The sequence below is a fragment of the Nerophis lumbriciformis genome, linkage group LG21 (genome assembly GCF_033978685.3).
Source record: "Nerophis lumbriciformis linkage group LG21, RoL_Nlum_v2.1, whole genome shotgun sequence".
Lineage (NCBI taxonomy): Eukaryota > Metazoa > Chordata > Actinopteri > Syngnathiformes > Syngnathidae > Nerophis > Nerophis lumbriciformis.
Window position 1 is genome coordinate 16,941,609 of NC_084568.2, and position 17,725 is coordinate 16,959,333.

At 37.3% G+C, this 17,725-nt stretch overlaps 1 protein-coding gene across 7 annotated transcripts in view; it reads right to left on the reverse strand.

Annotated features, from left to right (window-relative positions):
• The window catches only part of LOC133621019 (sodium bicarbonate cotransporter 3-like), a 91,247-nt gene that overhangs the window by 25,669 nt on the left and 47,853 nt on the right, over window positions 1–17,725 (reverse strand). For 3 of the 7 annotated variants that reach the window (XM_061982792.1, XM_061982786.1, XM_061982788.1), the window contains exons 5-8: window positions 12,793–12,953; window positions 11,513–11,701; window positions 1,902–2,017; window positions 794–951 (exon numbers count right to left, since the gene is read on the reverse strand). In XM_061982792.1, coding sequence (XP_061838776.1) covers window positions 794–951; window positions 1,902–2,017; window positions 11,513–11,701; window positions 12,793–12,953 — 624 coding nt within the window. Of the gene's footprint in view, window positions 1–793; window positions 952–1,901; window positions 2,018–10,348; window positions 10,733–11,512; window positions 11,702–12,792; window positions 12,954–17,725 lie in introns of all 7 variants that reach the window. The other 4 variants (XM_061982793.1, XM_061982791.1, XM_061982790.1 and 1 more) reach the window with 4 other exon arrangements.

Sequence of the window (17,725 nt, forward strand, 5' to 3'; positions counted from 1 at the left end):
TTACAATTCCATCAACTGGACAACGTTTTAATTTATATTTCATAGGTGTTGCTGAGATAGGCTCCAGCGCCCCCCGCAACCCCGAAGGGAATAAGCGGTAGAAAATGGATGGATGGATGGAGGTGTATAATAGGTCTATTATAGGTGATTAAATAGAGTCTAAACCTGGTTGTTATACAGTCAGTGATCAAGTCAATGCCAGTGCAAAGATGAGCGAGGAGACTCCGATTAGTGTGCTTGGTGGCAAATTTCGCTTCAGAAGAAACCCTGATGAGGATTCAGATAAAACAGTTACCATTGTTTTAGCAAATAGATGGTATTTATTCAAATGAAACATTTGACATGTTCTGACATGTTGACAATAAAATTGCATTTGTTACAAATTATCAGTTTTTTGTTCATTTTAAATTATGCAAGGAAGTGATTTATGGTGATTAATCAAAATTGAGAAGTGTTATTAATCAGAATAAAACATTTTGTAAACACTAAATTTGATTATATACTGTAAATTTATCTGCAGTTAAACATAAGGATTTCCAAAACAGTGTGTTGATATTAGACAAAAATGTACATACAAATATCTATTATAAAAATATATACTTTACAAATATGTATGTGTGCATGGGTTCAGCTGTTCCTTAATATACAAAATAACTTAAAAGTAAAGGTAAACAACTTGGTCAGTTACAGAAAATATTAATGCTGGCTAACAAAAAACATTCCGTGAGTAAAAATGCCAAAAACTAAAAATAAAGACAATCGTGTTGATTATGTGGTAATGTATTATTCATACCTTGTGGGCACTGGAACCTCAGTAAGGCCAGTGATAAGAACCGCAGGGGACAGGCGAACAAAGGCAATTATGGGTTTCTCCAAGAAATCCACCTCTCCCACCAGAACATTGGACGCTTCGGCACCGGGGGGAATCTTTTTCATGAAATTCATGTCCACCTGAAACAAATGAAACCAACAATACTAATGATTCGGATATGCTAATTGATACAATTGACGTAGAACTGTGAAATTAGTGGGGTGTTAGGGTGAGCAGCAGATAGTTAGGTAGATGAAGAGGAGAGCTAATATCTACAACTTTAAAATCAGAAAAAGTTGGGACAATATGTTTCATTAAAATACAAATTAAAAAAATAAAAAGCTGCTTTGATTGAGTGACCGAGACTAACTAACAAATACATGAATATATACAAATTAGCTGCATTTGACTTGTTTTTTCTGGATGCTGGCAAAATGTACAGTACATATATACACATATTTCCCTATACAGTGCCCTAGGCTGTTTAAATGCTGAACGAGCGGATATTGTAATTAGCATATTACATGTGCTGATAGAATTGACAGTTACTGGTAAAGTAAACGAAAAATCACAGCTTTCTTTAATGTTTTGTAACCCAACTTCTTCTGATAGAGTTGTAGATCAACACCTACAGAGTACTGAGCAAAGATTGTCCAAAGCTGTGACGCTTTTCCTATCATGGCACTTAAATATGTCCTGTGTGGAATGCTTAACAGATCCGACCGAGTCTGTGCCTTCATCCTTTTTTGTACACTATGACTCATAAACAGTGCAGGGTTTTTTTGGCGGACATAACGGGTGGTTTTATAAACCACTAATGGCAGCTTGTAAGCAAGCTTTCCAGCTTTGTGGAGGAGGAATAGAAATGCTGAGATGGAGACCATGCAAAGCAGAACATTTTCAAAACTTAAGACTTTTACTTGGATTTCCTTGACAGGCAGAGTGATGACTGCATGAGTTTCTGAGCCCAAAAGGACAATTTAGATGTTACCCGTAATTAAAGAAAGTGAAACACAATGCCTATGGGAGTCCAGTCATGTAGTCATGGGCCCACCCATTGTGTCTGTGCTCAGCACTATGGTTAGGTTACCTTGCTGAAGTCGACACTGCTGCTTTCTCTACTGACCCCAACTTTGGAAGGCCGCCGCTCCACTGCCTTATCACCGTCCAGGTAATTTGGAACCGAGCTCGGATGCACCAGTGGTCCTGAGAAAGAAGAGGAGCATACACAGGTAATCAAACTTGAGGCATTGTGAGGATAGGTCTGGCACACCAGTCAATTTGGAAATGTATTATAAAATACAATTCACAGCTTTTCTTTCTATGGTATTTCATTATTAATTTTACTGATTGACAATGTTTCCTATTAAACACATAAACCCCACATCTCATACATACTCAATACTGAAAGCTCATTTAAACCCTGTCCAGACCTTACATTAACATGGGTTGCCAGATCTCCATAACCTTGAAGAAATTTGATGACTACTCCACACCCACTTTTATATGTGTATATGCAAATGTATTTGAAGAGAACATGTTTTTTATAGATACTCGTATCAAAATGTCATCGTTTTCTTGTTACATTGCGCCTTTTGCTCTATTTTTCCATTTTTGCCACAAATGGCCCCTGGGCTGCACACTTTGGACATCCCTGCTTTTATAGCTTTTCATTAGGGTTAAGCATGTGACGTCAATTCTGTGAGGAACCACAACTCTCGTTGACTATTTTAGCTTGTTAACTTAATTTGTCACGAGCGAACTATGGTAGATAAAAAGAGAAAGGAAGCGTTACTGCAGCTGGACTTAATCCGTGCGTTACAAAAGTAAATTTTACTGCAAATGTTGATCCAAAATCCGAGCAGAATGCATCCGTAGAACTGGGGCTTACAAAGCGAGTCCCATGCGCACCTGAAATATTTACAAATCACAGCTTTACTCTCCACTGCTCGGTTCGGTTAACAAGTAACTGTTAAAAAAATGGTATTGAAATATGTCATTCCAAATATAAGACAAAAATGAAAAAATTGTAGCATATTCAAAACTATGAAAAAAATATTTTGAATCATATTTCTTTCTGCAAAAAAACATGACCTTTAGTATTTGAAGATTAAAAAAAAAACACGTATTAGGCAGACACAGGAAATGCTAGAACTGTGGTCTCCAACATGTGGGTATTAATGGAATATGAAATGATATCATGCATTTAAACCACAGAATAAAAATACTATTCTGTGTGTGACTTAGTAACCGTTCTTTTACCCATTATTATTATTTCTGCTCTATTTACAGACAACTACATCAACACATACCAGTCATAAAAACTAACATCAAAGTCATCCATGGCCAATTCAAATGTACTTCGAGTAAATGTGTCATTTCTGCCAACATACAGTTCATACCCTTGTAATGTGCCCAGAACTAAAGTACCGGTATGTAGATGCTTGGGAGATGTGGCCAGTGAACGGGATCCTGATTGCTCACATACCTGACAAAGCCTCTAGAAATAAGAGAGGGATTAGCCTAGGTTGCATCCGCTAAAGATCTTCATTCAGGAAGGCTAAACCCTGGAATGCCCACCTACAACATCCTTTTCAACAGTGATGACGCAGCAGATGTTGGTGCAAGAGACATAACTGAAATTGTATGACTGACTGCTAAAAGAAAAACTTGGTTTATCTTATAAAAATAGATATACATATATTGTTTATTCGGAATATGACTGTGTGATGAATGCGATTACAAGGAACATGTAAACACGCACTGTATATACGCCATAACATATTTTTTAAATATTATACAATGCTCAAAAAGTTTTACGGGCAATCCTTGTGTTATTTTTCATGGTTCTGTAAGCACTCCATCAGACTCCTCTAATGGCAGTGCATCAAAGAAAGGGAAAGTGAAAAGTGATGTGAAATTAGATGTGCTCAGAAAGTCTAGAAATGCCAATCAATGCTGGCACAATCAAACATTCAAAGGCCGCGACCATCATCAAGGATAAAGATCCTTGAACATATGAAAGGATATGCAACTAGGAAATTCAAAGTTACAACAAAGCAGTGTAGTGGTCTCATTATTGACACATCTTTGTCCAAATAAGCTTGCCTCTCCCTCCCTCCCTTCAAGGGTGCAAGACAACCACTGGGATAAAAGTAAGACCTTCTGTTTTTCATTACAGTTTCATTTAAATCATTTTCTTGATCTTTTTGTTACGGTGTTGTATGCATGTCCTTCCCGTTTTCTGTGTACAGTGTGAGTGACTTGGGTAGTAATTTAGGTACTGCATAAGTTCCCACTAACACTAAATTTGGGTATTAATGAAAATTGCCATCGTTGGAACAGAGCTCATAAATAGACCTCTTATATTAGCAACACTCATGTTACAAAATCAAACTGTCGACTAATGTAACCTGCCACAGACTCAATTACTAGTCTCTGCTAAACGCACAGGAACTTGTTACTAGCTATTTAAGGATTTCAACATTCAGCAGGGCACACTAATTAGACTAATGATTACAGCTTGATAATCTCATTCAAGTGAGGTAACCTCCACGCTTAAGTCAAGCCACTTGACTCTTGTGAAAGAAACAAATATACATCCAACTTGAAAAGGGGGTACAATTACAGTAGCTTAGCAGCTATAATAAGATGACCCTTTCAAACAACCTCGCAGGTTCAACAAGTGATAGCCAGTTCTAAATGTCCCACACTTTGATATGGAGCCATTCCCAGCACGTGCCGAGAACACATCTACGCACGCAAACACTGTCTAATAATAAACCGACGAGGAGGAAATAAAAGTCTCCCTTGGCGGTATCGAGATTGCTCGTAAAGGACCATGGAAGCCAATCTGCTCTCATGTTCATGCCAAGCTATGTTTGCACACATCATGCCAACTTCAAACTTTGACTGGGTAAAGGAATGTTGTCATAGAACAATTTAAGAGCTGATGAAGAGAATGTGCATGGTACAACATGATGCAATGTCCGTTATAAGTGCAGATACTCTGAATGAAAGGTAATCAAGCATGTTCACACTAAAAACTGAACTGAACTAAAAAGTATGAGAAATGTTGCTTCTCATTCTACATAATACAATACACAGATATGGATGTACCAAGTCTATCACTTCAATAGTAGACAATATTTCCAAGTTCCAACCAGCTTGTAATAAATAAATAAATAAATAAAGTCACAGAGGCCCTAAAGTACCTATAAAATCAGAATGACATGTTTTCCAAATTTGGCTTCTTTTGAGCAGCCTGGGGAATAATCAACAGTTGTTTGAGATAATGATGCTCAAAGAACACACTTGCTCCCTCTTTTACGCAACAGTTTGCGTTCACGTGGCAGGCAACAGCAAATGCGATTTGTCAACATCTCTACAGCCATAATAAAGCTAAAGTGACAGAAACATTATTTATAATTTTTTTTATCCTGAAGTATATATCAAATGTTACCAGGTACAGTTACAGTATACGCTGCACTACCAATATATTAACTTAAAACATGCTGCATGCTAATTTAAACATATGGAGGGTCAAATGGGTGAAAAATAATTGAATACATAAATACTGAATTACTTAAATGTGTCATTAATTAATCATAACTAGAATAACACATTGTGTTATTGAATGTGTCATTAATTTATTCAATGTAAAAGTACATTTATATATTTAATCATTTAATACACTATTTTAATATTTATTTATTAGATAATGATTTATTTAATTATTTCATGAACCTGCATGGCAGCATTTCATGAATGTATTTTATCTGTCAAAGTCAGTGGGCCGTTCCTAACACCTGATTGGTTTCCCGGCACTTCCACTTGTCAATGGAAGTTCGATCAAAGAAGCGGATGATTGCAGCTCTATTTTGGTCTGAAAGGGCGGAATTAACTAGATTCCTGTTAGCCCCGCCCATTGACTTTAATGGGTGAGTTTGACCGACAAAATAAATTCATGAAGTGCGTAAACAGGTTAATGAATTATTTAAATAAATCATGAATTAATTAAATTGGGAAAACATTTATTTAATCATGAAATCATTAATCATGAAATTATTAAATCAATTGAATAAATAGTATTAGTTATTTAAATGGTTAATTACCTGTAATTGTACATTAAATAAAGTAATGACACATTTAATAACTTAATTTAAAATTATGATTAACAAACAAACAAACATTTAGGTAATTATAAAGATTAATTTATGTACTGATTGTTGCTTTTGTAAATTTAGCCTCTTACAAAGAGATGAACAGCCCATATTTTAGGGAAGGTTTACTTTCTCAGCGAGAGAGAATATACCAGTATAAAAAATGTTAACATTTTTACATTATTTTTTTATTCAATTAAAATTAGTACTATAGCAAGAATTGTGACCTATATCAAGTTATTTCTGTCCCTCCAGGAAAAAATTTGGTGAAAAATAAATAGTTGGCCCATTGATTACAAAAATTAAGGAAGCCAACAGTCAACCCCTCACGGGAGTTCTCAAGGGAGTTAGTACCGCATTCTCTCTAAAAAAAAAAAAAACCTTGGTAACACACCGTAAGGGATAGAGATCCCGCAGTGAAAGATCCTCCTGCTTAAGAAGACATGCGCAGGTCCACCTGAAGTTTGCCAGTATGCAATTGAATGATCCCTTCTGAGATGTACGCAATCCTGGTGACCAACTACAAGAAACATCGAACTTGCCCACAAGGGTTTCCTTACCAAGAACCAAGTCATGTTTTAATTGAGAATCAAATACATTATAACTTGTAACTAGTGGTGGACTGGTCATCAAGAATACCTGGAGATTTTACTGTGGGCAGATCAATAATGGGCTGACGTTTTTTTGGTTCTATGGATTTTCTGCTGTGACCTGCCTTGGTAACAGTAACTCATGTGACATGCCACTGCAGACACAACGACAAGGTGGTGCAGAAAAATTAAGTGAAAAGAAAAGAATTGCTCTAGCAACACAGGCTGCTAGAAGCAACAAAAAAAAAAAATCAGAGATGTTTGCTGTGATGCTGCTGCTTCAGCAGGAGCAGCACGTGATGTCGGTTAGTAGAGGAGATTGAGGGAGCTGGTATAATAATAAGTGTTGAGGAAGACTACACCATGTGAAAATGATACTGTGGTAAGCATGTGTGTAATACAAATGGTTTAGAAGGGTTGCTGAACTTACTTGACATAATACATAAATAGCAAACATGGTTAAAGTGACTAAATTTGCCTTCGGTGGTTGAATGTTCAATTGTAGTCAGAGAAAAGTTGCATGTTTTCCTCCAACCACATTTTCTCTCAGTCATTATATTATACAGGTGGAACTCATGGAATTAGAATATTGTGTAGCATTCATGTCAGCAATTAACTTAAAATGTGAAACTAACAGTTGATATTAACTCATTACATGCAAAGTGAGATATGTCAAGCCTTTATTTAATATACATTTGAGGATAATGGCTTACGGTTTAAATCACCAAAAAATTATTCCCGGGCACGGCCATCGCTGCTGCCCACTGCTCCCCTCACCTCCCAGGGGGTGATCAAGGGTGATGGGTTAAATGCAGAGAATAATTTCGCCACACCTAGTGTGTGTGTGACAATCATTGGTACTTTAACTTTAACTTTACAGTACACCACATTTTCTGAGATTTTCAATTCAAGGTTTTCATAAGCTGTATGCAATAAACATCAACATTATATCAAAATACATTTTGAAATATCTTGTATTGCATGTTATGAGCCTACATCATATCAGTTTCACCTTATAAATCTAAACAAACTGTTGCACTGTATATTTTCTAGGTCCATGACAAAGATTCATTAGTTTTTCAAATGTTACATTCTTGTGTAATTTACACATGTTTTATTTTGTTTAATTCTACAGAATTTATAAAAAAAAATGTATTTTCAAAAGTTTTTTTCTATGCTATGTGCCTCTTTAAGATCTCACTGTTGGCTTTGTAAGGCAATGTTAGCTCTAAACTAAACAACATTTATGCTGATCCATCTTTGTTTCCAAATAAGAATCGATAAGGGAACCGTTAAATAACCGAATCGTTAAGCAGAATCGAAAGGGAATAGGAACTTATCTTATGAATTCTCATCCCTACAAGTAACCATTCAAAATAATATAAACTTTTGTTTTTCTCATTATTGTAAAATTTTACCATTATACTGTAATTGGAAGGTAGGTTATCCGAAATAAATAAACAAAAAAATAAAATGGACTTATTTCTGTAAGAAAATTGTAAACATATTGAACATCTTAAAAGTGCATTTTACCCCAGTTGGACAAACTAGTTTGGGCCTTGTATTTTTTTTTGCCATCACGTGATCACAGCATTCTCGCTCATCCGTTCGTGTTGATGGGCTCATACTACCACCCGATTTGAAGCAGAAATATAACCACAACAGTGCATTTGGCTTTGTAATCATATTATTTCCTCCTAATTTCTGTTACTTTGCGGCAAGTTGCGAGTAGGGAGAATGTCCGTCTGTGCTTCCGGTGTGTGTAAACCAGCCGTCTTGCTCTCCGCCCACTGACACCTTTTGTGAATGACTGAAAAGAGAGCTCACTGTGTTCAGTTAATTGTACTGTTAAAAAAAAAATGCGCTAGATGCTGAGAGCGATACACAGAGTGAGACGTCTTTCGACCTGTTTGAAGCGAGAGACGAATAAACGCGGGGCTCAACAATTCTGATTGGCGAACATGGCTGTCACTAAAATGCCGGCGAAGGAAAAGAAACCTCCACCTCATGTGGTTACATAATCGCACTAATTAAAACCTCGATGTCAATCGTGCAGCCCTAGCAGTATATCCCATTAAAAGATGTGGCGGGCCACATAAAGCAATGCAGCATATCACATAAAATGATACGGTGGGCCACATTAAATGATGCGGCAGACTACAGAAAATAACGCTCCAGGCCACCGAAAATTACGTGGCGTGCCACAGAAAATAATGCGGCAGGACCACGTAAAATGACGTAGCGGGCAAAGATTTGGCCCACTGGCTTTGAGTTTGACACCTGTAGTCTACAGAGAGGATATTATAACAAACTGTTGTTCTCTGTTGGTGTGTTTTGGCCAGGCGAACACAACAATTAAAGGGTGGGCAAATCGATTCATAAATCTAATGTGTCGATACAAAGTATAGTATCTGTATATAATTGATACCAGAGTAATTAGATCAATATTTTTATTTTCACAAATTGATTTTTTGTCACTTTTGTTAATGTTTGTTAAAATTGGGCAACAAGTCCTTGGACACAGAAGGACTTTGAGAGCAAAACTCAAAGAATTTCCGTGAGTAGTAGACGGCCATTTTTGATTTTGTTTCTTTATTTTGTACTATTGACTTTGTTTTGCTCTACAAATTGTATGTAATAAATAGGTGAGGGAAACAGTTAAAATATCGTATTGATATTGTCTATGAATGTTCTCATTCATCCAGATCATTGTCATCTCAGGGCATTCAATCAATCGCAACTGGACTGTTTGGTTTGTCTGAGAAGACGTTTCGCCGCTCATCCAAGTAGGCTTCATCAGTTCTTGCTCATAGACTTACATTGGTCAGACCTCGTGTAGATATTGTTACACTGACAATAGCAATCACCAATAAATACACATTAGGGCCATTTTTTTATCGTAAAACTTATAATAATTAATAATTTATGACTTCAATGTGTTTTCTTGCTATTCTCGCTGTTAAAATAAACCTTATACTGTTCACTTGAAATATTTCCTTCACTGCAACATAACATGAATAACCAAAGCATTTTCAGAAGGCAGCAATGACGCCTCTGCCAAAGGGTGATGAACATACTGTATTTTATCAAGGAAGACACTGAGGAATGCTTTGAAAAGGTGCATAGGGACATAGAGGTTTGGATGGCAAAGAGGGGGAGTTGAAGCATATAAGTAGAGATTAGGAGGGTTGTAGGAAATTAGAGGAAGTAGAGCCATGACATGAACAGTACTGTGAGAAAAATCTTGAACCTCCACTCGCTTTGATTTAATGACTTTTTTGCAGCCATTCTCACATATTTAAACAGTGGGGTAGAAAGGGGAGTATAGGGATAAAAGGGCAGATGCAGAAGCTAGTATCAGTCAGTAGGACATCATTAGAACTATACAATTGCCAGAATAATAATTGTATCTACTCATACATTTTCCTGAGGGAACACTCCTGAAGGAATCAATAAAGTACTATCTAGTACTATGATACATAAAGACCCATCCACCACAACATGGTAGTAACTGGCTTCCTAGCATAAGGTGGACAACCAAAACACAAATTGTCCACACTTAATTGCTATAGCTTTACAACAAATAAAGAGTATAAAGCAGAGTTTTGCAAATAAACTCTTCAAATGTAATTGTGACCAAAGACTTTTTGCACAGTACTGACAGTAGTAGCAAGGATGCTTTGGAATGTGGGTGAAGGTGAGATGGCCACACAGAGCTTTCATGCTAGTCCTAGTAATTTCTGTTCAAGCTGTGACTCACACTAGCAAGCTACACAGATAATTGCCTTCTAAGGGCAGCTGCTCAAGCCCCTGGGATGCACAGGATGATTGCCAGCTGAGCTGCGGGGATGCTGCCTCTTCCTCTGCAGAATTTGGTGGGTCATCATCGTTGGGAGGCGATATCACTACCTCTGGGATGCTATGAGAGCCAAAGCCTGCTCCATGGGTGCACGGGGGGCTGGGCGAAGCGTGTCTAAACAAAGCAGGAGTACTTTGAGGGGTGGTGAGCGGAGAGGGACCTGGGGAGCGTCCCGTGTTGGACGAAGAGGAGGGCAGGAGGTGGTTGAGTAGAATGGAAACTCGGGACTCTTGTCTTTGCACCAGGTTGGAAGCAGAAGAGGGTGCTCCTGGCTTGTGGAGGGACAGACGCGAAGAGGACAGGCCCTCTCCTAATAGAGGGCACAATGGCAAAAAGGAGAAAGAAAGCAGGGAAAGGAGAAGAAGGAAGAAGGGTAGAGCAGATAAGGAAAAACATATGAAGTTGAAGTGCATCAAAAGGGTGTGGTATTTGAAGGAGCCAGTCAGAAAGTGCGCGAAGCAAGAACAAATGTTAGAGAGGTTCATGCATCAAGTGAGCAACAAATGGTTTAGTGCAAGACACAGCACAAATGATTCCATGACAAAGGGAGGGGTGTCCACAAGGCCCAAAAACCTGTCTCAGTCAAGCTCGATCGTGTGACTTGTTAGGCACATCTTCAGCTTGCATGCCAGATAATGCAATAGCAATGCAACTACTTGGAGGCAAGCTCCCATTGCAAACCCTACGTAGTTCACACACTTGGCTCACAGCATTCATCTACACTACAGCTGTTACCATCACCAACAATCAATGAGACCTCATTTTGATCACAATCTTATAACAATGTACACCACTGCAGCCATGCACAAGTTCAAACATGAAAAGCATAATTTTCTGGGAATCAATACAACGTGAAAGCAGTCAGTAATTCAAACCAAGCAAGCCATACAGACTATGATAAGCACCCATATTTCTCTTTCACTATGGTGGGAGCTTTTGTCCACTACTTATCGATCTCTAGATGGTACTCACTTTTACCATCCACCTTCTATGCACACGTTGCAGGATATAAATATTGCATATTTAGAAATACTTCTGTGAAATGTAATAATGGAGGAAGAAGAAAAGTGAGTGCAATGTAAGATCTCACCATTTCTTTCAAGCAAGAATGGGTCAGAATGTTTCTTGCCTATGTCAGCAAAGGAGCGCACCAGAGGGATGCGATTACTGAGCTTTCTCTCGTTCTGATGGTGGTGTTTCTTCAACATGGCTTCTCGCACCTTCGCTCGCAGGTCGTCCTTGAGCTGGCCTGACGCCACCATGCTGTCTATCACCATGTCTAAAGTAGACAAACAAGGAGAACCCATTAAATAAACAAACATATATTTATTTAAATAGTGGGCTGAAGAGTTACTCGTTGACTTGTTGAAGTAAGGTCTCGCACAAGGGTAGAAGTAAATGTGTTTTGTTCAAATTGGAAAGGAATGTGTATTTTTTTTCTATTTACCATTAAGGGTCTTATTCCCTTTTAATAATGCTGCACGGTTGGAAACGGAAAAAAAAAGCCCCCAACAGCGTCACAGACCCTGCCTGAACAGTAAGACCAAAGCAGACAAGTGTGACCATTCTGGCGAAGTATGGTACGAGGGGAGTCCACAAGCTGTAGGTAAGTAGCAACAAGACATACAGTAGATATATATATATATTTTTTTTCAAACATTTATTTGAAGTTTTTATAAGACCTAAGCTGTATTGTAATATGTACAGTTGCACTAAAAATACTAAACCTCGTAGCAAACGACAATAATCTTCAAAATGTAAACAATTTAAAAAATGGCAGATTAACAAAAAAGTTTAAGTTTTCCTTTTTTTTTTTATTGAAAAAAAGATTTATGTATTTAATATTTGTTTGCTTACTGTGGTATAATATTAATTTGTTCACTGTTCTGTTACAGAGAACAAAGAAATTGGATAAAATTGCTATGGTATGAAAAGGGTAGGATTAAATAAGCTCTGCTTATTTATCTTATGTGGCGCTATAAGATCAACATTATCCCACACTTCCTAGTTTTTCCCTTTTTCTTAGTTCTATTGATATCGATGACAGCGACGAAAACCGATGTCAAATGCGGCACGCCACACCTGTGATTTCATTTATTACAAGCGGAGACAAAATAATCACTATCTGATATTCACAATGTGGCACTTTGCAGTAAAATGTTGTGTTTTTTTCTAAAAGTGACACAGTATCACTCCTTGTGTTTCATAAGGCATTTAGGCTTCAGTATCGGTTAACCCATTACTAGTAATCACCATGTTTCTGCATCACAGTAATCAGATTTAAAGAAAAAAAATACAGCTGTGTTTATTTTGTAATGTTGCAGCATTTAAAACCAAAGGGCAAATGTAATGAAAAAAGAAAAGATTTACCAGCGATGTCCTCAATACTGTTGGCTCGCATGTCCAGCATGACCGTGCCATTGAGGATGCAGCTACGCAATTCAAATAAACTGTGCAGTGACAGCGTAGCCACATAAGGCTTGCTCCATCTTTCCCCTCCATCCTCCACATCTTCTTCAAACTTCAGCCACCTGCAGACAATACCAAACATAACAGATATTAGCACAGACAATAGCAATCAGACTTGAAAATAAACCTGTCCAACAAAATATGTGTGCGTCACTGGAAGAACTAATGTATCTGGGTTTGATTAATGAGAGTCACTCTCAACACCACTCTAGAAAAACCATTACATAAGAATCCAGGGTTTTTTATCATGAACAAACTCCTGAGGGGCCCCCACCCCAACCTAAAACTTATAAATTAGCACCCCACATACACACACTCAGTATGTTTACATGCACTAAATAACTAATTATTGACTTAATTTGGTTAAAACTAGCACGTGCAACCACACATGCCAAAAAATCTAATTTATAGTAACCAGAATGTGAGTTTTATTATTATATAACCTGTCATCATTCACTTAAATGCATGTATGTCATGTACATGCTTCATACTTCATAGTGCAAGGTAGCGATGATCTGATAGATGTAGAATTATCATTGGTTAATAATAATACTAATAATAATAATAATCCTAATACATTATTATTAGATTTACTGGAGGTTGAGCTTCTCTTGTCTTTACAAACTAGTGACGCCTCTGCTTCAAACTTTAGTCAAGGTTCCTTGAACGCGCCACACTAATGTGCTATGAGATGCAAAAGTGAAACTTAAACATAACTTTGTCTGATGCTGTCCCAAATACATTTATCATATTTTGGCGCGGTGTGCAAATGCATAAAGATGAGCCCTGGTGTTCCATGCTGGGTCTGATTATTTTAAACAGAGTATGAAAGCAAATTTTAGAATGCCGGTCACTTTACATTAAAACATTCTGTCTCCCGTTTTTAAACATTCTTTTTACCGCTGGTGCTGCCAAAGTTTCGAAGAAAGCCTAATATGTAGAGATTTATGTAAAAAATAATCCATAAAGAGTATTAAAGTATTGAAGTATGAAAGTATTATGCATAAAAATCTGAACGGTATTACCAGAGCTTGACTTACTTTTAAGGCCCTTGAACATTTTTATTAACCAGGGCAACAATACTGTTGGGTTTTTTAAGATTACAGCCCTATACAATATCAACTTCTCACTATTGATGGATATTTGATGTTAAGTACTAACAGGTGTGTGCAGTACCTGCACAATCTTTAAACTAATTTACAGTAGATTGTGACATGTTTGGTATGAAGCAGTGTCTGAATATTTAGAATACTTGTGCTGTGTGATAAATGTATTGTGAGGGCAGAAGGAAACGCTATGAACCCTTCCATTGTATACAGTATAGTGCTCTCATCATCCGTTGAGTGTGAAGGAATTTCACTGCCTAATCCGTAATCTCCATTTGAAGTTGATATGGTCTGACAAGAATATGTTGGCAAATATTTAATATAGTATAAGACTATACTGTGTATATATGAGCCATTTTGGTGCCAGATACTTCATAATAAAAACAGTGCGCAGGTTCCGGTCAGAATTGTATATAGACTTACCATGGATTTGAATGTCTGATTAATTTTGATACCTTAATGTATTTGAAAAAAAAAATTCTCAGGATGTAATGACAATATAGAACACATCTTAAATTATTTTTATATATGAGAATTGTATTTCATTTACGCCGAGTCCAAATCATACATAAATGTTCGGCTAAATAAATAAATGTCCCTTAGCAAGTTTTACCTCAACCTTCATTTCTTTAGAGCCACAAATACTTCTGGCTGGATAATGTATTTGGCCACTCTTGGCAGTTGGTAGAGTTCATTTACATTGGTTGGTTTGTTATTATGGCAGACAGACTGCACTGGATTGGCCTATCTCAGCATGCTGTAAAGAGGTTTTCTAATTACTTGTTCGATAGAACCCAATGCATTCAGTTTGCTGAGTCCACCTTGTCTTTCTCCCCTATGGTAAATGGCGTACCCCAGGGTTCCAAATTAGGTCCGTTACTGTTTTCTATCTATGTAAATAATCTCTGTGATAATGTGTCGGATGCTGCGTTCCATTTTTATGCAGATGACGCTGTCATATATTGTTCATCCCCCGCAATAGTGTGAACCATTGAACTCTTGCAGTCTGCTTTTGATGTTTAGTCCCAGCTGACTCAACAGAGACTAGTGCCTAATACAGAAAAATCTAAAGTGATGTTATTTTTAAATGGTAAACGATTGCCACTGAATACTCCAAAAATATCAACCACGCATAAGGTTAAACTTGAAATGGTCTTGGGTATTGTTATTGATGTATTTTAAATCTGACATTGAAAAACACATGGCTAAACCACAATTTTAAGTCCTGCTTTTCACTACAAGTTAGGAAACACTTGATTCTGACCACTTTTATGCCTTTGCTAGATTATGGAGACTTGTTTTTTATGAATGCACTAGACACGCATTTGAAAAAACTTGGATACTGTTTATGACTGTGCCTTATGTTTTATTACTGGTTGTGGCCACCTTGTCCATCATTGCACTTTATATGCAAAGGGAGACTGTCTGTCAGTTCCCAGATTTTTCGATGGATGTTTTTTTTATATATAAATCACTTCTTGGTCTAGTTCCCCCCTTATTTGTGTTCTTTTATGTGTAGAGATTCCAGTCACTACAATTTAAGGTCGCAGAACATACTTAGCATGTTTGTTCCTAGAGCCAACAGCTTTCAGATATGTTGCTCCATGGTCATTGAATAACTTACAAAAGGATCTGAGGTAACCTGAGCTAATCTATTGGGGGGAATTCCAGGCCATCTTAAAAGGATCGAGAAACGGTTTCTACTGGGCATTGTACTTGTCTTTAAGTTGTTTTTACTGAAACAGTTTATACATTGTTTCGACCTATCGCATGCTTTTATGTTAATATACAGTATGTAAGTAGCTTATTTTTAAATTGTGGTGTGTGACTGTTGCTGTTTTTGTGGTTCTTATATGTATTTCTCTAACTTTGAGTTGCTGCTCTCTTGGCCAGGTCACAATCTCAATGTGCTTTTTACCTGGTTAAATAAAGGATATTGATTGATTGATTGATTGATTGATTACTGGCCAACACCTAGATTTTTTTTACCATCATTTACAAACATTCTAAAAGGTTGAGCGTTGAATTTTGGGAAGGCCATTCCAGAAACTTTATTTTAGCCTCTGATGTACGGTTGGGATCGTCCCAAATTGGAACACCCAATTGTCTCCAAGTTTGCACTGTGCAGCTGTTGATTTGAGGTGAAGTTGATAATGTGTACATAGCCGTCCTTCTTCAGAATTCTATCTATTTTGTGCAGTGCACTAGAAGCACTAGTGGCCCTCATTGGAAAAAGTTTGAACCTCCCTGTTTTAAAGGTGTTGGTTTCATAGCAGTAGATTTACTGTGGACAGTGAAACAGGTGATCCAACAGGGTCCAGTTCCAACTTCAAAACCCAGTAGCTTTGGTGGTTTCTGGGTTGTTCTTGAACAATCTAACACATTTATTTTCAGATGAGGATGACGTCTTCTATACATTTGCCAAGTGGTAACAAGTCCAAATAACACTGTTTGAAATGGGGCTGGGCAATTAATGTATACAGTATGATATTGATACATTTCAGTTCGATTGCGGTGATCAACTGTGAGCATATTAACGCGATCAAACATGGCGGAAATGTCCGTGGAAACAGCCTATCAGAGTTTACCTTTTTCCGCTCCGCGTAGCGTTGTAAGGTACCGTAGATATAAACAGAAACACAGAACATGGCACGTAAAGCGCCATGATGAAAACCAACGCTTTCCATCAAACCTGATGGAGCTCGAGAGGTGCTGCAAAGAAGAATGGGCAAAGAGGAATGGGCGGAACTGCCCAAAGATAGGTGTGCCAAGCTTGTGGCATCATATCCAAAAAGACTTGAAGCCGTATTTGCTGCCAAAAGTGCATCAACAAAAGTATTGGGCAAAGGCTGTGAATACTTATGGACATGTGATTTTATTTGTTTTATTTTTTAATTACATTTGCTAAATTAAAAAGAAAAAAAAAACATTTTCACATTATCATTGTGTGGGGTATTGTCTGTAGAATTCTGAGGACAAAAAATAATGTATTCCATTTTGGAAAAAGGCTGTTACATAACAAAATGTGGAAATAGTGAACCGCTGTTAATAATTTCCAGATGCACTGTATGTACAAAACAACCACCATCCAAGTGATTATACGAGTCTCAGTCTGACTGCTATTAGCACACGTAGCATTAGCAATCTATTGTTAATCAAGATTATTCACATTTGCAAGTGGCAATGATGTTACTAGTGTACCGGTATGTAGCAACATCATTTGAAAATGGTTAATGCTTGAAATATGTCTTCATAATTCCCAAAGGGGGAAATGTGTTTATTTTAGGTCTTGCATCACTGGCAGATTAAAAAACACATAAAAATTGCGATATAAATCAAAATATGAAAGACATGAAAACATATACTGTGCTCTTTTTTTTGCCATTTGGCCCAGCCCTAGTTTGCAATGACGATTTCGGAATGTTTACAAATGGCTCTTAAAAATGTTCTCAAAGTGTGTGAATCAACAATTATCTTACGTAGTTTATCACATAGGTCCTTGGACTTGAACTTACGTATTTGCAGTAGTTGGTTGGTTGGTAAATTAGTTAGCAACTAAAACTCAAAAAATGATGGGCAGATTTTGATGACGTTTAGGAAATGTCAGAAATGGGATACAAATCAAGACATAAGACTTTGGTGGTGATCCAGATCATTTCTACTACGTTACCTTACGTTTACGTTACAAGGCTGAACTTGTCAGGGGACCCGCCTCCACCCACAGAGAC